The sequence below is a fragment of the Dipodomys merriami genome, unplaced genomic scaffold (assembly GCF_024711535.1).
Source record: "Dipodomys merriami isolate MVZ:Mamm:240054 unplaced genomic scaffold, mDipMer1.0.p SCAF_17, whole genome shotgun sequence".
Lineage (NCBI taxonomy): Eukaryota > Metazoa > Chordata > Mammalia > Rodentia > Heteromyidae > Dipodomys > Dipodomys merriami.
Window position 1 is genome coordinate 19,174,335 of NW_027203048.1, and position 24,348 is coordinate 19,198,682.

The 24,348-nt window shown below is 37.5% G+C and overlaps 1 protein-coding gene across 10 annotated transcripts in view; it reads right to left on the minus strand.

The window, feature by feature from the left end:
- Positions 1-24,348, minus strand: part of Map4k3 (mitogen-activated protein kinase kinase kinase kinase 3) — a 149,142-nt gene that overhangs the window by 88,709 nt on the left and 36,085 nt on the right. For all 10 annotated transcript variants that reach the window (XR_011372508.1, XM_070025428.1, XM_070025436.1 and 7 more), the window contains exon 2: positions 13,224-13,281. Coding sequence is in view for 9 of the 10 variants with exons in the window: in XM_070025428.1 (XP_069881529.1) it covers positions 13,224-13,281 (58 nt within the window). In the remaining variant the exon portion in view is untranslated. The remainder of the gene's footprint in view (positions 1-13,223; positions 13,282-24,348) is intronic.

Consider the following 24,348-nt stretch of genomic DNA (forward strand, 5'->3'; position numbering starts at 1 on the left):
TTAATATAAAAATATTTTTTTAAGTTAGGGCTGCATTGTTGGTTCACCAAATGTGTTAAATATATTAGCACCGTTTCTTGGTGCTAGCAGTACTGTACCATACGACCCATAAACATAAATCTATACTGTATTATTTAGTGCCTTTTTCCAACTGTGTTAGGATGCAAGAATGGTCTTGTATCTGAGACTGGTCAGACATTTAGAAAATAATCTGTCTTCTACTCCCTATCTGCCCAAGCGAGATCTGGAAATCCTATAGCAGTGTCACATGCTATGGCTACTCAATGGACATTTGTCTTGGAGAGAAACAGAACTGTTGGAATGCAAATATTGCATACCAGACTGTGCAGAAAGAAATAAAAGTGTTTACATGTAAAACAAAGCAGTTTGTACTCCTAATTCAATTTTAAGAGTATTTAAATTTAAAAGCATTATAACCTATGAGCCTGATAAGTATATTAGAAGCAAAGTAAAAACAGGTTTTTTAAACCAAATTCTGCTCAAATTTTAAGTATGAGGTTATTAGGGAAAGCCTTGACATTTCTGCTCTTGGCATTTTCCTGTTGTAAATGAAACATTGGTCTAGATTAACTGTGATTCATTTGAACACAGTATTAAAACCTATCTTACTGTCCCAGTTACAAAGGACAATATTATCTGCTTGCTAATTTCTACAAAGATGTATGCCCCCAAATCTAAAGTCTCCAAGGAGGCTTCTTGCTTGCTAGGTAGGTGCTCTACCGGTTAAGCCACATATCTAGCTCTTTCTGCTTTAGTTATTTTTGGGGGATAGGATCTTGCCCTTAAGCTCATCTGGTTGGGACAACAATATGCCTACTTACACTTTCTTGGATAGCTGGAATGACAGGTGTACACCACCATACTAGCCATTGATTAAAATGGGAATAATAAGGTTTTTGGTTGTTGTTTGTTTTTGCTGTTGCTGCCCTCAAGCTGATTCTTCTGATCCTGATTCTTGAGTAGTTGAGAAAACAAGTGTAAGCTATCAAGCCCACATAAGAACTGGGAATTAGGGTCTTAAAAATTCAAAAGATCACTAAACTAAAACGCTCTTATTAAGAATTCCAGATTTACTTCAAGAAGAAATTAAATATAGGCTGGGAATGTGGCTTAGTGGTAGATTGCTTGCCTAGCATGCATAAAGCCCTGGATTTGATTCCTCACTACCACACAAATGGAAAATGCTAGAAGTTGTGCTGTGGCTCAAATAGTAAAGAGTGCTAGCCTTGAGCTTCAAAAGAAGCTCAGGGATAGTGCCCAGGCCCTGAGTTCAAGCCCCAGGACTGGCAAAATAAATAAATAAATAAAATTAAATTACATCCTAACACTAAGAATTCCTTTTCTTCTTTTAAGAAGAGAATTAAGTTAAAAAATAATGGTCATAAAGGGACTATGGGGCTAAAATACCAATTTCTTGGATGTACTGAGTTCTTTGGAAGTTCTAAGCTTTTGCTTTCTTACCCGCTCTGAAATTAAAGACTTCTGTGATCTATTGTGCTTCATCATATAGAATCAAGATTAATCTAGTAAGAGTAAGGGTATGACTTTTGATAGTTAGAGGGAAGAAACTCTCTTTATGGGGAAGGTCTGAAAGTCATTAGTGGTCATAATGCAAACTCAAAGTAAACCAATCACAGAATAAAGCTCATCTATGGAAAACACTGAAGAGAAAAACTGAGCTACTGAGCTGCTAAACAAACAAACAAACAAAAAACCCTCTCTGTATGATTTAAGCCATCTGTAGTAGGGATTTCTCTTACTTATAAGCATCACAACTTGTTAACTCTGCACATACAATAGCTTTATTCTGCTACATCCATGGCCTCACTACAATAAAATCCTGTAGGACAGAATTATGACTTTCACTTTTGTATCCTTAGCATCTGATATGTTACAGAAAGGACTGTTGACTAAATGTACTTATAACACCATGTAATTCCTCTCTGTAGGACTATAAACAAGGAATAGCAACTTTAGGTTTAGTTTTTTTCAATTATATATGTTATCAGAAATTAATAGCCTCTTTATCATTCCTCTAATTTTATTAAAAAAACGATTAGTAGCTTGTGTGTGTGTGCACATGCATGCACACTAGTACTGGGGCATGAACTCAAATAACTCAAATAACCACTGAGAGGTAAACTGGAGGTAAGAGTGTCTCACAAGCTTTCTTGCCCAGATATGAACCACGATTCTCAGAACTCAGTTTCCTGAATAGCTTTGGTTACAGGCATGAACCACTGGCAACTGGCTTTAAAGTTTTCAGTAACACTTTTTCCAATGAAATACTATAGATCCAAAATGTATCATTTTCCCCTGTTAATCAACTCCATGATGACAATAGTAAATTCAATATTTTCATGAGAAAAATCCAAAGAAAAATTCCAAATATTTAATTTTTAAAGGAAACTGAAAAATACAAATTTAGATAGCAAAAAAGAAAGTAGAACTTAATACATCAGTAACCCAAAGAAGCTGAATGTCGATTTCCAAAACTTACTTCAAAGTGCCTAAGAAATAGACTCCAAAGATGAAAATTAAGCTAAAAAAATTCTTAATATGCCTAACTGGGACTTTGAAAAGCAGAAGGTTAAGCCAGACAATCCATGAAAACACTTTCTAATTCTGAAAGTCTTGAGTTTTTGACAAAAATTGTAGACACTAAAGTATTTCACCTTTCAGAAAATGTACTCCTTTATCAAATACAAACCAAACTGGAGGAACAGGCCAGGCTACCAGTATAAACTAAGAATTAGGCAGAAAAAATAAACTAATACATGTTATGTTCTGAGAGTTTAAATGGTACATGGTAAATGTTCACTAAATGATAACTATTTATAGCAAAGAGAATGAATCATGTCTTAAGTCTTCTTCTGAAACCTGTAAATGTTATTTTATGTGGTGAAAGGGATTTGTGCATATTATTAAATAAGGATGCAAAGGGGGAAGATTATCCTGAGTTATTCAGGCAGTCTGACAAGGGATGCAAGATGCAGGCTGAGCAGATGGAAAGAGACTAAAAGTTAGAGAATACAGCTCTAGAAAAGGCAAAGAAACAGATTCTCCCTTAGAACCTCCTGAGGGAACATGACCTGGCTGACATACTGATTTTGATCCAGTAAAAAGTCATTTCTGACTTCTGAAAACGTGTGTGTGTGTGTGTGTGCGACACACACACACACACACACACACACACACACACACACACTTACTATCCAGCCAAAAAAATAGGGGTAAAATTTAAACCTTAAGATTAAAATTCAGGGGCTGGGAAGGTGGCTCAGTGGTAGAGCGCTTGCCTTGCATGCCTGAGGCCCTGGGTTCGATTCCTCAGCAACATATAACCAAAAAAGAAAAAAGCCAGAAGTGGCGCTGTGGCTCAAGAGTGGTAGAGCGCTAGCCTTGAGCTGAAGAGCTGAGGGACAGCGCCCGGGGCCAGAGTTCAGGCCCCATGATAGGACCCCCCAAAAATTTTTTTTAAAAAAGATTAAAATTCAAGGTTCTCCATGAAGTATTACCAATCTGTTTTCTACTTCTAATTTCCCACTGTGCCCAAATACAAACTCTGATCTCCTAAACAGGCCTTGCATAATAACACAACCTGTGCTATTATACTGTTCTGTATGAATATATTTTATCTCCTATTCCACTTAGCCTCCATGGCTAAATTTAACTCTTCCTTCCCTAGTTAGCGAAGTGAAATGGGCCTTACATCTATGGAACCAGACAGATGATTAGGATATACCAGCTCTTCAGTCCTATTTCATATCTGTTCACTGATACTCTCTAACCAGAATAAACAACCAGAGAACTATTCAATGACCAGTATAGACTTTCTAGTCACAGTCACTAATATTCCTTACTGCCAACACAGCATGTGAGCACATACAGGTGCAGATACACAGACACAGACACAGATACACACAGACACACATACATACACACTACTCAAACACTAGTTTTTGCATTGAGTAAAAGCTCTTGAATTCTAAATTAAGTACTAAACAAACATTCTTGAGGCTAAATCACTAATCAAACAGAGTTGGAAATAAATAATGCAGAATACAAAACTCTTTGTCATTTACCTTTTTACTTTTGAACATTATTACCTTTTAGTGGGTAAATTTCTAATCTCCAGTGTAATCAGGCTCAAGTTCATAATGATCTAATATATCAAAGAAGAATGGCCAACCCAGCACTAACAACCTTTGATTATTACAGATTATAAGTGATTTAACAATCACTCTATTCATAATTACAATAAACACCATGCAGCATGGAATCAACAACTGCTGGTAAGGAATCTCTTCAAGCCTATTTACATACCCAAGAGAAATAGGACAATGTGTCTACTGACTTGCAGCTCTATGATGAAAAATAAGGAGAAATAAAGAGTCTTTCGACATGACACAAACAAGGCCACACTAAAGCTACCAGCACAACTGTTAAGTGTAGCATTATTTACCATAATCAAGATAAGGAATCAAACCAGATACCCTCAATGGACAAACAGATCAAGAAAATGTGGTGTGTATACACACACACACACACACACACACACACACACACACACACACACAATCAAATTCTACTCATCCATCAGAAAGAATGATATTGTACATTTGTAAGGAAATGGAAAAAACTTGGAAAAATTATATTAAGTGAAGTAAGCCAGACCCAGAGAAACACAGGTTGCATGGTATCCTCATTTGTAGTAGTTAGAATGTGTCTATAAATCTGTAAGTAAGCACATTGGATGTTAAAAGACATGATAAATTATACTGGACTCTATAGATAACACAGTGAGACTAAAGGAGGATACTCTTAGGAGAGGACCACAGAGGCTCAATAGCTATGTGCATATGATCATATAAAATGATGTTTATTGAAATGAACTCTTAACAAATGCTAACAATAGGGTTTTCGTTACTATTTCTCCTTGGTTGCTGTTTTTGTTTTTTGTATCTTTTGTCTTACATTTGAACATCTATTTTGGGAAGGGTAAGGAGGAGCATAGAAATGGTGGGATAAAGGATGAACAAATGAAGCAGTGGTATTCACCGGACACTATGTTGAAAATTAACTGAGTGGGGACAGGTTGGAAAAACTGGGGGAGAGAAAGGGAAGGGGTGACGTTATTCAAAAAGAAATGTACTCTTGACCTGACTTATGAAGCTGTAACCCCTCTGTATATTACCTTTATAATAACAATAAAAATGAATGAAAAAGTTGATATGAAATGTTTATAAAATGTAACTTTGAGAATTAATGAAACAATTGTAGGATAGGCACTACTGGTACCTTGTAAGTACCACTTTTTAAGTTTTGCCCTATAATTTAATATACAGTGCTCTCATGAAAACAATTATTTCCCACTCTAAATTTCTCTGCTTATTAATCCCAGAATTTTTATTGCTTTGGAAAATGAGTAGGTTTCTTCATTTGGAAAAGTGTCTCCAAGATTCTACCTAATCAATCACTCATCCATCCAATTTATATTCTATTTTAAAAACAGATGCTATAATAAGTACTTATCACTCTAAAATTCTAAATCTAAGTTACTAAAAAATAATTCAAGAGATGTATCATATAGAGTTATAACTTGTTAGAACATGGAAGTTCAAAATGTATATGAGTTCTATTCTCCCAGCCAGTCCTGGATATGAGCACGCATTGATCCATTCATTCTTTTTTCTTTTTGAGACAGGGTCTTATTATGTAGCTTTGGCTGTCCTTAAACTAGAGACCCTACCACCTCAGCTGGAATTACAGCATGTGCCACTGAACCCAGTGTCACCTGATTTATTTTGTCTCTGGGTTGGCTTTGAACTTAGAATCTCAGATCTCAGCCCAGGGCCATCTCATCCAAGGGAAGAGTTAATACTCTAGGAAGTTAATACTCTAGGAAGAGTACAGCTACAGTGAGTGATATTTATTATTTGTGTGTGTGTGTGTGTGTGTGTGTGTGTGTGTGTGTGTGTGTGTTTGTGCCCGTGCGCGTGCACACGCATGCGTGTCAGTCCTGAGACTTGGATACTGACTCTGAGCTAGCACTCTACCACCTGAGCAACAGCTCCACTTATAACCACTTTGGTGGTTAACTGGAGATAAAAGAGTCTTACAGACTTTCCTGTCTGGGCTGACTTGGACCTGCAATCCTCAGATCTCAACCTCCTCAATAGCTAGGCATGAACCACCGGTATCCAGCTACACCGACATTTAAATAATGCAGTGTTTGGATAGGCTCTGAGCAAAGCAAAGTTGCAGCAGGACTGTACTACAAAGTGAACACCTCTCTTAGGAAGTTAAGATGGATGCAGGCACTATGCCCAAAAAGCCCTTATCTGAAGCTCTGCATCTGACTTGTAAATCAGCACCATTTTTCTATGTCAAAGTTGCTGGGTTTTTCCAGAGAAGAGTGTGACACTTTATTCTTGCTGATATAATTTACACAGCCAAGTTTCAGACAGGTTAATATTCTGAGGAACAAAGTTTCTAAGTAAGAAAACAAGCCATAGTGGCCACCTAATCTTTGATAAGGGAGACAAATTATCAGACAGAAGAAAGACAGCTTCTTCAACAAATGGTGCTGGCAGAATTGGCTATACACATGTAGAAAACTGAAGTTAGATCCTTGTATATCACCTTACACCAGAATCAACTCCAAATGGATCAAAGACCTCGATATATGAGCAGATATCCTGAAAATATTATAGGAGGTGATACAGGATGCACTAGGCTTCCTTAGCACAGGTTGAAACTTCCTAAAGATCCAGAAACAACAAATCAAAGAAAGGATAGATTAATGGGATTGCATTAAATTACAGAGCTTCTGCATGGCAAAGGACTTAGCTAGCAAGATAAACAGAAAGCCCATAGATTAGGAGAAAATCTTCATTAGCTATAATACAGACAAGGGCTTCATATAAAGAATATACCTAGAGCTCAAAAAATTAGCCTCCCCAATGAAAAATCCTCAAAGAAACAACCACCCCATTAATAAGTGGGCTAAAGAATTAAAAAGAGACGTCTCTGGAGAGGAAATAAGAACAGCCAATAGACACATGAAGAAATGTTCAACAACTCTCTGGCCATAAAAGAAATGCAGATCAAAACAAGTTTGAGATTCTACCTCACCCCAGTCAGAATGGCCATTATCAAGAAAACATAATAGTAGATGCTGGCAGGGCTGTGGCCAAAAAGGAACACTACTACACTGTTGGTGGGAACGTAAATTGGTTCAACCACTCTGGAAAACAGTATGGAGGTTCCTCAAAAGACTACACATAGAGCTCCCCTATGATCCAGCAATCCCACTGCTGGGCATTTACCAAAGTGACCACAAACAAGGTCACACTAAAGCCACCACAACTATATTCATAGCAGCATTATTTACCATAACTAAGATATGGACCCAACCCAGATGCCCTAAGTAGATGAATGGATCAAGAAAATGTGGTATATATGCACAATGGAATTCTATTGCTTCCATCAGAAGGAATGACATCACCCCATTCGTAAGGAAATGGAAAGACTTGGGAAAAATCATATTAAGTAAGCCAGACTAGATCCAAAGAAACATAGGTTTCCATGGTTTCCCTCATTTGTAATAAGTAGTATATGTCTAGGATAGTCCTAGCAGAGGATCAAAATAGCTCAATAGCTATGTACATATGACCATATAAAATGATGCTAATCGATATGAATTCCAAGATGTGGAAACAAGAGGGTTTTTTTTTTTTTAACATACTATGTGAAGTTACTTTTCTTCTCTTTAGTTTTTCTTCCCTTTGGTTTATCCTGTTGTTGCTGTTTTTGATTTTGGTACCTTGTGTCTTATATATACGTTTATCTGATTTGGGGAAGGGAAGGGGAACAACAAAATGGTGAGACAAAGGACAAAGGGTGAATCAATGCAGCAGCAATACTCACAAGACACTGCTGGAAATGAACTTTACAACTGTCGGGAGGGGAATGGAGAGAGGGAAAGTGGGAGAAAAATGTTTGACAAGAAATACACTCATTTTCTTACATATGTAACTATAACCCCTCTGTAATCACCTTTACAATAAAATTAAATTTAAATTAAAAAAAACCAAGCTACATTGACTCAAAGAGGATTTCTGTTATACTTGATTGTTGATAGTTTTGTTTTTGTGCTGCTCCTGGGGCTTGAACTCAAGTGCTTAGACACTGTCCTTGACTTTTTTGTTCAAGTGTAGTGCTCAACCACTTGAGCCACAGCTCCACTTCTGGCTTTTTGGTGGTTAATCGGAGATAAGAGTCTCATGAACTTTCCTGCCTGGGCTGACATCAAACCTCAATACTCAAATATCAGCCTCCTAAGTACTTAGAATTACAGGTGTAAGCCACCAGCCTTTGGCTCAAACAATTTCCTTTCCAGTGAGGATTTTATGTTTGTTATTCTGACACATGGCAAGGCAGATTTTTACTCTGTCACTTACTTGAGATTCCTGTGACCTAAGACTCCTGTTCTATTTTATTTCCAAGTGTGAAGAACAACTTGCTATTTGTACTGATTACATTCTACTCTTCAGAAAGTTTATTTGCTGGTTTTTCACCAAGAATGTCTGATTTAGGAATAAAATTCATTTACAGTATTTAATGTAAATACATGACTTAGCTCGTTAAGTGATGATCTATCACCAAAGATTTTTCATTTACTAGCTCTAGTAAATACACACACACACACACACACACACACACACACACACACATTTGAATTTTACTTAAGACAGCAGATTCTGGAGCTGGATTGCCAGGCTTCAAATACTAGTTCTATATAATTAGGACAAAGTACTGCAACTTTCTGCACTTCAGTTTCCTTACTATAAAAAACAGTGATAATGAGCTGGGCAGGTGACTCAGTGGTAGAGCGCTTGCCTACATGCATGAGGCCCTGGGTTCAATTCCTTGACACCACATAAGCAGAAAAAGCCAGAAGTGGCACTGTGGCTCAAGTGGTAGAGCGCTAGCCTTGAGCTGAAGAGCTGAGGACAGCACCCAGGCCCAGAGTTCAGGCCCCAACACCGACAAAACAAACAAACAAACAAACAAAAAAGCAGTCATAATAATATAGGGATTAAATGAGCCAATACATAGAAAGCACTTAAGTGTGTGGCATGAATTAAGTTTGAATAAAAGTTATTTAGTAGTAATAAATGTCATAGTTTAAACTAACTCATCTGGTTTTCTATTTTAGTCTCCTTATCTTTCCTGGTAACCTGATTTATCCAGTAAGAGTTTCCTGTTCATACCAGGTGCCAGACAATATAGCCGACATTGAAAACCTTGTAAGGAGATAGCTAAGATATCTGCATTTACAGAAGCAGCACCACCACATTCTCATCAACAATTCTCTTTTTTAATGCTAAAATCATGCCTCATGATGAGGAGATGCCAGGCTCCTGAATGAGACAGTTGAGTTCTTTTAGGACAAATACCAAGCTTCCCTCTTGGCTCACTATATCCTTAACTGAAAGTGTCTTTTTGTTGTGTATTTTAAATTTTATTGTAAAGGTAACATACAGAGGGGTTCCAGTTACATAAGTCAGATAATAAGTATATATTTCTTTTTAAATAGTAGGAAGGGTCTATACACTTAACTTGTAGCATTTTCAGTTTCCTAATTCTTGACTATCTTCCTTATAGTTCTCCATGCCTTATTTTACCTACTGACACATTTATATTTCTCCTCCATCATCCCATTCACACAAACATAGCAAAAAACCCATAAAGAAACCTGAGACATACCAATTATTTTCAATATATAGTCTGAAATTCTTTTTGTCAGGCACAGTGGCTCAAGCTTACATATCTGGCTACTTGGCAGGCAGAAAAAGGCAGTTTAAAGTTAGCCCATGCAAGAAAGTTAGCAAAATCCAATCTTAAAGAAGTGGGTATGGAGATGTATAGCAATGTGGGAGGTGTATGTAATAAGACAGCAGTTCAAAATTAGTCTGGATAAGAACTTGAAAACCGGGGCTGGGAAGGTGGCTCAGTGGTAGAGCACTTGCCTTGCATGCTCGAGGCCCTGGGTTCGATTCCTCAGCACCACATAAGCAAAAAGAAAAAAGCCAGAAGTGGCGCTGTGGCTCAAGTGGTAGAGCACTAGCCTTGAGCTGAAGAGCTGAGGGACAGTGCCCCGGCCCAGAGTTCAAGCCCCACGACCGGACCAAAAAAAAAAAAAAAAAGAACTTGCAAACCTTCAAGCCGCACGACCGACAAAAAAAAAAAAAAAAAAAAAAAAAAAAAGAACTTGAAAACCTATCTGAAAAAAAAAGAAAGCAAAAAGGACTGGGGGGCATGGCTCAAGTGGTAGAGCTCTTGCTTAGTAAGTGCAAGGTTCTGCAATCAAACCCATGTCACCTTGTCCCTAAAAAAGAAACTCTAATTGCCAATACTACTGTGGTTATATATATTTATTCTCTTTAAGGTATATTTTAAAGTATGAGGTTTACTCATTTCAAGAGATGTTTTTAGGAACTTTACCAAGTTTTGCAGCCATCAGTATACCCTCATAAGATTCATGTCCATCAACAATCTACTGATCTACCTCCAACATGTCAGTAACAATAATCTACTTTCCAACAATGTTTGCCTTTTCTAAGCATTTCACATAAACAGAATTATACATTATGCAATTTCTTGTGTGTAGCTCCTTTCATTTAGTACATTGTTTAGTTCATGTTTAAGCATGTATTAGTAGTTTCCTTTTTTATTAAAAAATATATTCTATTAAACATAACACATTGTGTCTACTCATTATCAGTTAGAACTCCAAGTTTGAGTATTACAAGAAATGCTGCAATGGCTGGTTGCTGGTGGCTCATGCCTGTAAAGTTCCAGGAAGCTAAGACCTGAGGATCATGAGTCAAAGCCAGCCTGGGTAGAAAAGTCTGCCAAACTCCATCTCTAAAAAACTAGCAAAAAAGCAGTCTGGACTGGAGGCATGGCTCAAGTGGATGAAAAAGCCAAGTTAGAGTATGAGGCCCTGAGTTCAAGCCTTAATAAGGCACTGGAAAAAGAAAAGAAATGCTGCTATGAACAATTATAATTAATACAGAAGTCAGTGTGCAGTTAGATATGAGAGACTAGACCATTATGGCACATTTCTGTTTAACGTGTTAAGAAATGCCAAACTACTTTCCAAAGTGGCATCATCATCTTACATTTCCATCAATAGTATAGTATGATTTGTTTGTGGCTATATTTTGAATTCTTATTCTCTCTCTTTCTCTCCCTCTGACTCCTCGACAGATACAGACAGCTCAACCTGATAGAATGTTTGGGATCTGATTCCAAATGACAAGAGAGTAGAAGAGACTACTCAATACTGCTGAAACAAGGTTAGCAGTGGTGGTAGTAATATTAATACCAGCCACTACTAAAGCACATACTTCGTGCCAGGTTTTGAAGTAGATGCTCTGGATTTTATCCTAATCCCTACAATAACTTGAAGAAGTAAATACTATCATGATCTCCATTTTAGACATGAAAAAAGTTCAAGAAAGTTTACATAATGTAGTCAAGTCTAGATTAGAATCAGTAGTCTGCCTTTCAAGTTTGAGCTCTTAACCACAAACTAAAGAAATTAAACAGAAAAATTCAAGTGGCTTCTACAAAAATTTAAATAGGGAATCTAATGTTAATTACATTTACATATTTGTCTAATACTCACATATAGGTAATCACCCTTCTTTCTCTGGGTGGTATAAAATAAATGATTTTTATTTTGCTTTTAGCTGCATTCTACTTTTAATATATTGATAAAATATACTGACAGTGAACATTTGGCAATGTTGAAGATAGATAGCATTGTACAGGTCTAACACATTTATATGAATCAGAAAGCAATTGACTTGATGGACAATAATATTTTAAATTTCTAATTTTTTAAGGGAATTTTAAGATATACTGAGTGAGTTCTATGTTCAGTGCTGGGAGTGCAAATTTGATGCAACCTGGAAACAAAGAACAGCCATGTCTAGAATGACAAAACAGCTGCTGTAAAGACTTCAGGAGAGCTATTCCTTCAGGCACCATCTTAATTATTTCAGGGCTCAGGGGAAGCTTCCTCAAAGAGAAGACATTTCACTGATTTGAAAGAACGATGTATGTTAGAATCATCAAGTAACTTATCTACTTAATTGCCCTCAGATTTCACCAATATCAAATGCCCTGCTTAGATTCCTTATAAATTTAAGAGTAGGAGATTCAGGGAAAACAAATCTTGGTCATGTGATATTAGAATGCTATTAAGACTGTTCAAAATCTATAAATACATATAACTGAAAAACTTTTTTACGCATTATATGTACTACCTGGATTTTTATAGAAAAAGTTTGCCCATTCCTGAAAAATCTCTGAATGGATTTCTCTTTATACTGAAGCTTCGACCTAACTGCAGAAGAATTCATTTAGACACTATCCCCGTTATTTGCTGTTACAGTAGTAAAAAGAGAATGGGAGGGCTTTCTGGGAGATGATAGGTAATAATGAGTAGTTATCACAGAAAGACGTAGGTTATCATAGTTAGTTATCACAGAAAGAGGAAGGCAGAGAAATCCAAGGGGAAAATATAGTTAAAATCTAACAACATACTGAACAGCTCTAAAAGACTTTACAATAAGCCATTGAAATTGGAAGGTATTACTGTTACGATATTAATGACATAGTGGTGTGTGGGTTGAATGAGAAACCTGAGACTCCAAGAGCCTGCAGTCTGGAGACAAAGTGCTAGGCTACACCTTCCCAAATCTCAGTTCAGTTCTTCATTGCATCATATCACCTTTTCAACAGGGGACAGCGGTAGCCTAGAAACACACCACATCAATGTGTTCCAAGTTAGTATCTTCAGAAGAAACCCTTCCTCTATTATTTTGGGGGAAGGTGTACGCTAGTCTCAAAGAAGTGGAGGAAAAAGCAGATAACTGGTTCTGTCACCAAAAGATGTTGGGAAAAATAAGAGAAGGTTAACTAAACATGTTTAACCTATGCCTCAGCCTTTCACGGTGGCCCACTTCTGTAATCAGGAGATGGAGGCAGGAAGGATTGCAAATTCCAGGCCAGCCTAGGCTCCCTAGCCAAGACCTTGTCTCACTAAACCAAGAAATAAAATAAGCCTTAAGTTATCCAATGACTTTTGAGCAACTGGAAACATTAAAATTCAAATAAGTTACCTGGTTCCAATTTAATTACTTTAATTGCTGCTAATTCACCAGTGTTAACATTCCGAGCCTAAAAAAAAAAAAAAAAAAGAAAGGATTATGAAAAAAGCTTTATAAAATGACATTCTAGTTATTGTTTATTTTCATTTATATCAAGTGTTCTTAAAGCAAAAACTACAGAAGTAATTTATATTTATAAAACAAACTACTATACCCTCCATCCACAGTGAACTGCAGCACTGACTCACACACAACCTAATATCAGCAACAAAAGCTAATACACAGACCTAAGTATTTATGTACTAGAAAATATTTAAGTGGTTTGATTAAGGCTATTTACTCCTCAGAACACTCTTACAAAGAAGCAGAATAATAATACTATTCCCATGCTGCAAAGGAGGAAAGAGAAGCACAGAGAATCTAAAGAACTCATCATGGTCACCTGCCTGGTAAATGACAGTACTAACATTCCAACCCAGGCAGCCTGACTCCATTCAAAATAAATGTATTTAATATGACCAGGTATACACATTTGTAATTAAAAATTTAAAAAGCATTTAAAAATCAATAAATAATATTAGATTGCTAGTATTAACTACTGTATAATTATTTTAAATAAGTAGAAACTTTCAATTTGTACAACTTTGCCAGCTTAAAATACTTCAGACACTTCATATTTTAAAATGTAAATTAGTTTTCATATCAACCAACGGAGAACAATATAAACACTTCCTTGATCACTGGAAGATCACATACCTGACCAGGATCATTCTAATTTGAACCACTTTAGAACTGGAAATTCTATTAACCAACGAATACTTCTAAGAATACTAGGACATTAAAAATACCAGCCAAAGATCTAGGAAAGTGGATAGAAGCATAGCCATCACTAAAAATACTTTTGTGTCTTAGAGCTTGAATTCAGGGACTAGGTGCTGTCCCTGAGCTTTTTTTGCTCAAGGCTAGCACTCCATCACTTTGAGTCACATCTCCACTTCCGATGTGGGGTTGTTAATTGGAGAAAAGTCTCACGGACTTTCCCATCCTGGCTGGCTTTGAACTGTGATCCTAAGAGCTCAGCCTCTTGAATAACTAGGATTATTGGGCTTAAATAATCCTTTTAGCTTGAAGAAAGAGGTATTTAAAAATCTCATGTACCAGGCACTGGTGGCTCATGCCTGTAATCCTAGGAGGCTGAGATCTGGGAATCATGATTCAAAGCTAGCAGGGGCAGGAAAGTCCATCAGACTCTTATCTCCAATAAACCACCAGAAAACTCAAAGTGGCACTGTGGCTCAAGTGGTAGAGTGCTAGCTTTGAGCTGAAGAGCTGAAGAGCTGAAGGACAGCACCCAGGCCCAGAATTCAAGCCCCATGACTGACAAAAAAAACCAAACCAAAACAAAACAAAACAAAACTCCTCATAAAAAAATAAATAAAATTTGCAGGAGAAAATGTATTTAAAAATTATTTCTTCAAACAAAATCCTCACAATTGTTAAACACTTTGACACACTTATTACAACCTCAAATTCCCTCAAAGTAAATGAGGTAGCTGTTTCAAATAGCACTGGATGAATATTTGTTAATTTCTACAGGATGAAATATCATAGTGATGAACCAGAACACTATACAGAAGCATCTGCAAAGGAGAGCAGAATGTACCTGGAAAACACTGAGGTATCTCCCTGTAACTTCAGGCACAAAGCATCCCCAACACTACAACTACCTCCTGTCCTCACATTAAGACATCTTTCTTCCTTATACTCTATTTTTCACTCTACACCCTTCTCAGCATCTGCACAGACAAGATGTTACTCTCCAACTACTCACCATTTTAAAATCAGACTGTGGTTTTGTATGTTTGTTTATTCAAAAGAAATTCAGAGTATTGGTATTCTATTAAGGAGGAGTCGAGAATGGTGAATTCACACAAGCGTGAATTGCTTATAAAAGAAACATTACTCCCACTGACCACATGGGGGCAACCTTTCTACTGACAAGTTACACAGTGTCCAAAATGGTTTGCAGTACACAATGTACTCTACTAAAAATAGATGAAAATAGTTAACACCAACACATAGTTAACAGAAAATATCATGAAGGGAAACTACAAACCAATAGTTTACAAAGGAACTACAGGCTTGACTTATGAATGTAACATTTTATATGGTGTGTCAGTTCTGAATTTTCTAAAGGGTAACAGTTTCAAAATTATGGCTGTTCATAGTAAATTGGAAAAAAAAAGATTTGAAACTTTCTATACTGTCTGAAATAGTTTCCTGTATGTAACCACTTGTCAATAATAAGACAATTCACAAAAGGTAAGTACAAAACACTTCAGGAAACTTCAATTTCTGGGTCTTACCAGAATCCATGTTTACCAATGAAAGTTTTCAAAGAAATACCACACATGAAGAAGTGGCACAAACCCAGCATTTGGGAGGTGAATGCAGGAAGATCTGTTTGAGGTCAACCTAGGATACATATTATGCTTACTTGAAACACCCTAATCGGTGAAAATCTGACAAAACTGATTGGTGAAAACCTGACACAAGCTGTTAACACTATTAATGAAAGAATTTTAAGGATCTATAGGAGGACACAACTGTTTTTTCAAAGAATGCCTACTTAATACCCTACTTTGATTGACTGATTGATTGAGCGTGGGGTCATGAGATCCAGGGTCTTACAACTAATAGGCAAGCATTCTACCTCTAAAGCTGTATCTCAGCTCTGAATCCCTTGAATGGCATATCTCCCAGACATCACTGCACACACATATATACACACATGTGCATGTGAACATGCATACATACATATAGGCACGCTCCCTCACACACACACACCCGCAAATGCCCTGGGTAATAATCAAATGGGAGTAGGCCTGATGAAGGGAACATGCAGATTTAAAGCTAATCTGTTTATAGGAGCACTTGGAAACTGTTACAGATTTTTATTTGGGTCAGGTTCCTTCTAATTCTATGACAATGTTTACATCAAATAACTTCAGTCTAAACTAACAGATTCAAAATACTAAACCAGATGGCAAGTTATATAAAAATCATAAGGCGTTTACAAAACAAAACAACAAATTCTGGCACTTATTTTGAATCAGTATATTTAGAATCTGTAATTAAGCTACTGAGGTAATTTTGATGGCCATACTTGAGAATCTGACCTAAAGCACGGAGCCATTTAAGTTTTATAAAATGTAACTGCCCACTTCTAATGCTCAAAAGAGAATCACACAGGGTAAGATGGGGGAGAACAATGAAGAGATGAAATTGATCAAGATGTTTTGTACTTACTCATAACCCAACTTCTGGAAGTGAAACTCCTGTGTACAACTACTTAATAAAATATATAAATTGAAAAGAAGAAAGCATCATAGATGGCTACATGAGGTGATACCATTTATGTAGATTCGAAAGAAGACCATTTACAACAAAGGAAATGAATTAAAAGGGCACAGAAAGAAAAGCTTAAGACTTACAGACAGAAAACAGACTAAGCGTACAGGAAGGATAGGTGACAAAGTACCTCTCACATAAACGCCCCTTTTCAGAGGGAGATACATAACCTATACTCACTGCTTGGAGGATTATGTTTGCTTTTCCAGTATGTGTTTACCCCTAAGAAAACTAGTTCAGTGGAAGGGTACCTAGCATGTCCAGGACACTCCTAATTTATGCTGTGTCATTATTACTTGTGTATGTGTGCGCATGTGTGTATGGGGGGGAGGCAAACGTGAACACATGGTGTCTCTTAGCTTTTTCTGCTCAAGATGCTCTACCACTTCAGCCATACCTCCACTTCTTGCTTTTTATGGAAGTTAAGTGAAGATCAAGTTTCACAGACTTTACTGCCTGGGCTGACTTCAAACCACAATCCTCAAATCTCAGTATTCTTAGTAACTAGGATTAGAGGCACAGGCAACTGATGCCCAGCTCTATTACTATTATTAATAATGCCTACTTTATTCCTAAACAAATTAATTTGGCTGATAAGTCTTGATTTGGCAGTACTGGAGTTTGAATTCACAGACCAGTGCTTATTAGGTAGAAGCTCTACCATTTGAACAACATTCCCCAATGTTTTCTGCTTTCATTATTTTTAAGATTGGGTCTTGATTTTTGCCTTGCCAGGCCTGGCCCAAAATCTATATGCACTTCCTGTGTAGCTAGGCTGACAGGTTTTTGCTACTACATTCAGCTTTTTTTTTTTTTTTTGGTCGGTCGTGGGGCTTGAACTCTGGGCCTGGGTGCTGTCCCTCAGCTCTTCAGCTCAAGGTAAGCTCTCTACCACTTGAGCTACAGCGCCACTTCCGGTTTTCTGGTGGTTTTATTGGAGATAGGAGTCTCACGGTCTTTCCTGCCCGGGCTGGCTTTGAACCGAGATCCTCAGATCTCAGCCTCCTGAGTAGCTAGGATTACAGGCGTGAGCCACCAGCGTCCGGCTACATTCAGCTTTTATACTGACTGAGATGCAGTCTCAAGAACATTTTGCCCTGGCTTCAAACCTGGATCTGTCTCTGTCTTACTTTCCTGAGCCACTAGGATTATAGGTATGAGCCACTCTGCCCAGCCTGAACAATCCCTGAGGTCACATGAACAAAGAATATTGAATTGAACACTGGGTTCTGTAAAGGAAGAGGCATGAATCCAGTATAGAATACCATCCTATCAAGTTTGAAACCTTGAGTTCAAACCTTAGTATGTCCTCCTCCAAAAGGACACTTAAACAAGCCCAGAAAACAGTATTTCAACAAAATGTTATCAATAAAAAGATAAAAATCGCCGGGCGCTGGTGGCTCACGCCTGTAATCCTAGCTACTCAGGAGGCTGAGATCTGAGGATTGCGGTTCAAAGCCAGCCAGGGCAGGAAAGACGGTGAGACTCCTATCTCCAATAAAACCACCAGAAAACTGGAAGTGGCGCTGTAGCTCAAGTGGTAGAGCGCTCGCCTTGAGCTGAAGAGCTGAGGGACAGCGCCCAGGCCCAGAGTTCAAGCCCCACGACCGACCAAAAAAAAAAAAAAAAAAGATAAAAATCATAAAAAGGAAGTCAGTCACTGGTGGCTCACACGTGTAATCCTAGCTACACAGGAACTGAGGACTGAGATTCTAAAACAGTCTGAGCAGAAAAGTCCTTGAGACTCTAGCCCCAGTTACCCACAAAAGAGCTGGACTGGAGTGGAAAAAGCCAGGAAAAAAAGTTGAGGCCCTGAGTCTTTAGTACAGAAAAAAAGTACAGAAGAAAAACAAAATTAAAGAAGGGAACAAATAGAAAACCTGGCCCTGAAAAGCTCAACAACTGAAATGTAAAACTTACCAGAAATGCTCAACAGAATTATTAGCTCAAGCAAAAGAAAAGATTAGCAAACTTGGAGAAAAACTGAAATTATCCATTCTGGGGAACACAACAAAAAAGAATGAAGAAACATGAATACATCCAAGGACTTGTGGACACTAGCAAGACCAACAAACATAGAGGCAATGAGAGTCTCAGAAGGAGACAAGCCAGGCACTGGTGGCTCATGCCTAATCCTAGCTACTCAAGAAGCTAAGATTTGAGGATTGTGCCAGCCCAGGCAGGAAATTCCATGAGACTCTTATCTCTTATCTCCAATTAACCACCAGAAAATCAGGAAGTAGCACTAAGGTTCAAAGTGGTAGTAGCCTTGAGCACAAAAGTTCAGGGATAGCACCTAGGCCCTGAATTCAAGCCCTATGACCAACAACAAGGGGGGAGGGGAGGGAGAGAGACACACAGAGACAGAAAAATTATTTGAAAAAAGAAAGGCTAAAAACACTAAATTTCATTGAAGACATTAATTTACAAACCCAAGAAACCCAATGACCTCCATCAGCATAAATTCAAAGAAATTCACAACAAGATCAAATATTCTAAAACCATCATTTAACAATGAATCCTGAAAGCAACAAGAAGACATAAACTCAGTACCTTGAGGGATTAAATGAGATTACCAACTGATCGAATTAGAATTCATGCAGCCCCCAAAGGCAATTTATGATTTAAATGCTGAAAGGGAGAGGGAAAAACCTATCCGCTTAGAATTATTACTGCCCAAACTGTCCTCCAAAAGTAAAGAAGAAATTAAATATTCTTAGATAAATGAAAGTATAGGGAGTTTATAGCAGTAGACATACCCTATAAAAATATGCTACAGGGGGTTATTTGATAAAAGAACATTGCATAATAAGTTGAACTCATATGAGGAAGTATATAACTCTAGTACAGAAAGACCACATATAAAACACTATAATTAGCTGGGCATTGGTGACTCACGCCTATAACGTTGGCTACTCAGGAGGCTGAGATTTAAGAATCAAAGCTGGCCAGAGTTGTAAAGTTCATTTTCTACATGACAACTTGTACTTCTCATTGTTGCAACGGGTCCACCTGTATCCTTATTTAAACGACTTGTTTTTCCCCTTCCCCTCCACAAATTCTACCGACATCAAATACAGTGAAAGCAGGGGTTTTACTGTGGGGGAGGGACATACAAAGCAACAAAAAAATAATCTTATAAATGCGTTAGAAACAAATGCATGAAAGAAAAAAAAACATTTGAATACATATCTTAGGGTTCATTTCCCTAACATCAACTTATCTAACCTTTTCTGCTTGACTCATACGTATACTAGATATTGCAAATAAGGGAAACCATGGGACCTATGTTTCTTTGGGCTTGGCTTACTTCACTTAATATAATTTTTTCCAAGTCTTTCCATTTCCAAACAAATGGGGCAATGTTATTCTTTCTGATGGAGGCAAAGAATTCCATTGTGTATATATACCACATTTTCTCTTTGGTGAGGGAGGGGAGGATTGGGTAGGGGGGCGGGGGGGGGGGGCTGGGAAGGGATGGGAAGGGGAAACAAAGGAGGAGGCTACAATGCTTGATAAGAAATGTACTCATTATCTTGCCCATCTAATTGTAACCCCTCTGTACAGTATTTTCACAATAAAAAATAAATAAAAATTAAAAAAAAAAAAAAAAAAGAATCAAAGCTAGCCAGGCAGGAAAGGTTGTAAGACTTCACAAAGCCGGAAGTGGTGCTGTGGCTCAACTGGTAGAATGTTAAGTCTTGACCAAAAAGCTCAGGGACAGCACCCAGTCCCAGAGTTAGTCCCAGGATCAGTACAAACAAGAAACAAAAAAAAGCCCTAGTATTACTGTGGTTTTAGTTTGTAACTCTGTATTTACTACATGAAGAGACAAAAACATTTAACATAATTTTAAACCTATTTTAGGGAGCTTATTACCACTAGAGAGGCTCTTCTGCTAGACAACGTGTGTGTGTGTGTGTGTGTATTGAATCATATATGTAAAATTTCAAAAATCAGAAATATTTTAACTTTGGTTTGTAACTTTTAATAGGAATTGAGACAGGGAAACTCTACATTGATGTTATTACATAAAAGATCTGGGACACCAATGATAAAGTAAAGGCAGAGCACTATAGGAAAAACTATAGTTTTTCTATGCTATTGAAATGAAGTTAGGATCCATTATAATTAATTTTGGTAACTTTAGACTTTTCACTGTAATCAGAAAGCACAAAAGAAAAGACTGTCAAAATATGTCACGATAAAGAAAATCAACTAAACATAAAAGACAACAGGCCCAGAGGAAATGAATAATAATTTATGTGATTTTCTAAAAAGCTAGATTCAAATGTTGAACAAATGCCATGGAAATAGAAAGGTGGGATTGAAGTTGTATCAGTCAAGGATCTTATATTGTTCGGTTTTAGGCAGAGATGGTCTTAGACCATCTTTAACATATATACATATGTTAAAGAGTAACTTTTAGCCAGGTGCTGGTGGCTTGAGCCTGTAATTCTAGCCTACTCAGGAGACTGAGATCTGAAGATTATGTTTAAAAGACAGTCCATGAGATGATTATCTCCAACCAGCCACCAAAAAGCTAGAAGTGGAGCCATGGCTCAAGTGGTAGAGTGCTAGCCTTGAGCAAAAAAGCTCAGGGACAGCACCCAGGCCCTAAGTTCAAGCCCTGGGACCAGCAAAACAAAGAGAGAGAAAGAGAGAGAGAGGGGGAGAGAGAAAAAGAGAGAGAAAGGAGAGAGGAGAAAGAGAGAGGGAGGAAAGAGAGAGGGAGGGTATATGCCAGTGACTGATAATTGAGAAGGAAATATGGAGGGCATTTCTGCATGTCCTAATTAAGCAGGTGGTGATACAGCAGTTGTGAGGCATAAGTGAGGATTTTAGCTGTCCTCTTATGGCTAAGAATACCACACATCTGTAGTCCTGGCCAAAATGCTCACAGCTTGCTTTGTTTGGATTTGAGTACATTCTCCAAAGAGCTACGTGTTGGAGATTTGGTTCCAGGTTGGTATGCAATCTTTTAAGAGACAGGAGCCTAGAGTGTCCTAGTCATTGGAGGGGTGCCCTCCAAAGGGATTATGGGATTTCTAGGTTCTCTGGCTTCCATTTTGGCTGGGTGACTCCTCAATCTTCCTACAATGCTGTTAGCAGTCCTCAGAGGCTGAACCAGTGAAATCACTCAGGTATAGACTGCCAGCTTTCCAAACTGGCAGCTACCTACCCACCTCCCCCCATTTTCGAAAATAAAGTTAGACTGACTGAAAGTACTTCCTTTTAATAATGAAAGACAAATACAAGCACCTATAATGATACACCTATCAAAGGAAGAAATGGAAAGAATTTAATATGGAAATTAAACAATTCAATAGAGAGCAACTGTAGATTATTTTAAATCACATATTCTTAGCTGCCAAACCCATATTCAGATCCTAATCAGTAGTGTAAGTCCCAGGATCTAAGATTGCAATACCATGCAAGTGACTGACTCAATCAACAGTCTATCAATCCCACATTGAAAATATTGTAGCCTAATGAGGTTGAAATGACCGATAAGTGGGATGTAAGAGATTCTCATTAAAGGAAGAGGCTATGGAGGATGAAACCTAACAGCAGGAAGAGTTCACACGCACGTACCATTAAAATCGTTCCCAAATCAGAAATTCTAGATTAAAAGAGAAAGCTCTACCATTAAAATGTAAAAATGTAAGTAAAATTGTGGTTTTTCCATTACATAAAATACCTTTTCTTTTTAAAATACTAAAAATAAAAAATTAAGGAATGTCTCAGAATGCCATTAATAATTCATCAACTTAAAAATCAGTCTCAATCACATATGAACAGGGTGGGTAGGCAATCTTAAGACACTCTGTGTACACTAGGTCATAGATATGAAAGATTCTGACGGAAGACTGAGGAAGTCACTTGGTGGTAGAACACCTGCCTAGCATGCCAAGGGCCCTAGGCTCAATCACCAACACTGAAAAAGAAAACAAAGTAAATTAGCATAATTCAATCAAGTTAATGCCAATATCATCAGGGAATGAAATCTGAGTTTTCCAAATAAGATAAATGAACAAAGACTTTTTTAATTTAGAAGAGATATATTAAATATTTGGTAGGTAGTACAAAATTTAACAATCTCAGAAGGGAAGCTGTAACCAAGCTGCTCAAGCATGAGCCTTGAGCAGAAAAGCTCATGAACAGCGCCCAGGCCTGAGTTCAAACTCCAGGACTGGTATTAAAAAAAAAAAAAATCAAAATTTGACATTTTTAACTAAAAATTTCCTACTACATCAATTATCTCTGAAGTGATGCTTGTAAATACTCTACTAAGGATGTAAAGGTACTTATCCCAATATCTGATCATGAGTTTGTATTGTGTTTTTATTTTTCTTGGCAGTAACAGAGTTTGCGCTTAGGACTTCCCCTCACTAGACCATCGCTCTATCTCTTGAACTGTACCCACAACGCTTTCATGTTAGTTGTTCTCTGGACAGGGCCTTGCATTTGTTTTCGGGATAGCATGGCTTGTGGTCCTCCTGCTTACATGGCTTGCGGGGTCTCACTCAGCTTATTTGTTGAAATGAGATCTTGCTACTGTTTTGCCTGGGTTGGTCTCCAAACTGCAATCTCTCTCATCTTTTCCTCCCAAGCAGTTGGGATTACGAGAATGAGGTACCTGGCTACAACATGGTTTTTAACTTGGGGCCCAAGACTGGGCTTTCGGTGACCCTAAGAACCCCAATACTGAATATAAATGAACACGATTATACATCTTTCTGATAAAGTATACAGCTTCCATCAGATTCCTCAAAGGTGACCATAATAAGAAAGTTAGAACTACTCCTCTAAATAAATGTGAATGCTAGAATTACCCTATAATCTACAGAGATACCACCCTTGAGCATCTAGCCAGAGCACTGTAGATCAGGATACAGTAAAGACACATATATATCCATGTTCACTGCTGCACTGTTCATGAGAGTCAAGTTATGGAAATAGTCCAGATAACCCTGCAAAGGATGGGCAGATCAAGCAAATGTACTACATATACACAATGGAATTTCACTCATCTATCAGAAAGAATAACATTATGCCATTACAGGAAAAATGGATGGACCAAGAAAAAAGTTAAGTGATGTAAGTCAGACTCAGAGGGACAAATGGCACGTTTTTCTCTCATATGTGAAAGCTAGATCTAAAATGCAAACATACAGGATAACATATACAGGGTTTTATGCATATACATACAAACAAACTGATTAAAGACTAGTATACTTAAGGGAAGAATCTAATAGTCTTAACTCTTCTGAATAACTAATGAACTGTTTATGAAAATGAACATCAGGAAGTGGAAACATGTTTTGTGGGAGAGGGCTAAGAAGGGAGGGATGGCACATAAATGGGGGGAAGAAGGATAAACAAAATGTCATTATATTCAGTGTAGATTATATAAGAAAGAAAACTATGTAACCTGAGGATAAGGAGGGGAGAGGGGAGTGGGGAAATGGGGAGAAAGACAGAAAGAGTGACACTGACCAAGATGCAAAAATTACAGAAAATTATAATCTCTTTGTATATCTACCTAATTATTAAAAAATCTGGACACTATTAATTTAATTTGAAGTGTTGTCAGTTTGTCAGTGTGATGCTTAGAGCCAGCTTTTAGCTTCCAGTAGGCTAGAGAAACTGGAAAGTGAACACATTAGAAAACATCCTTAATTGATCATGAAGGGCTTTAACTATGAATAAAGTGAACAAAAAT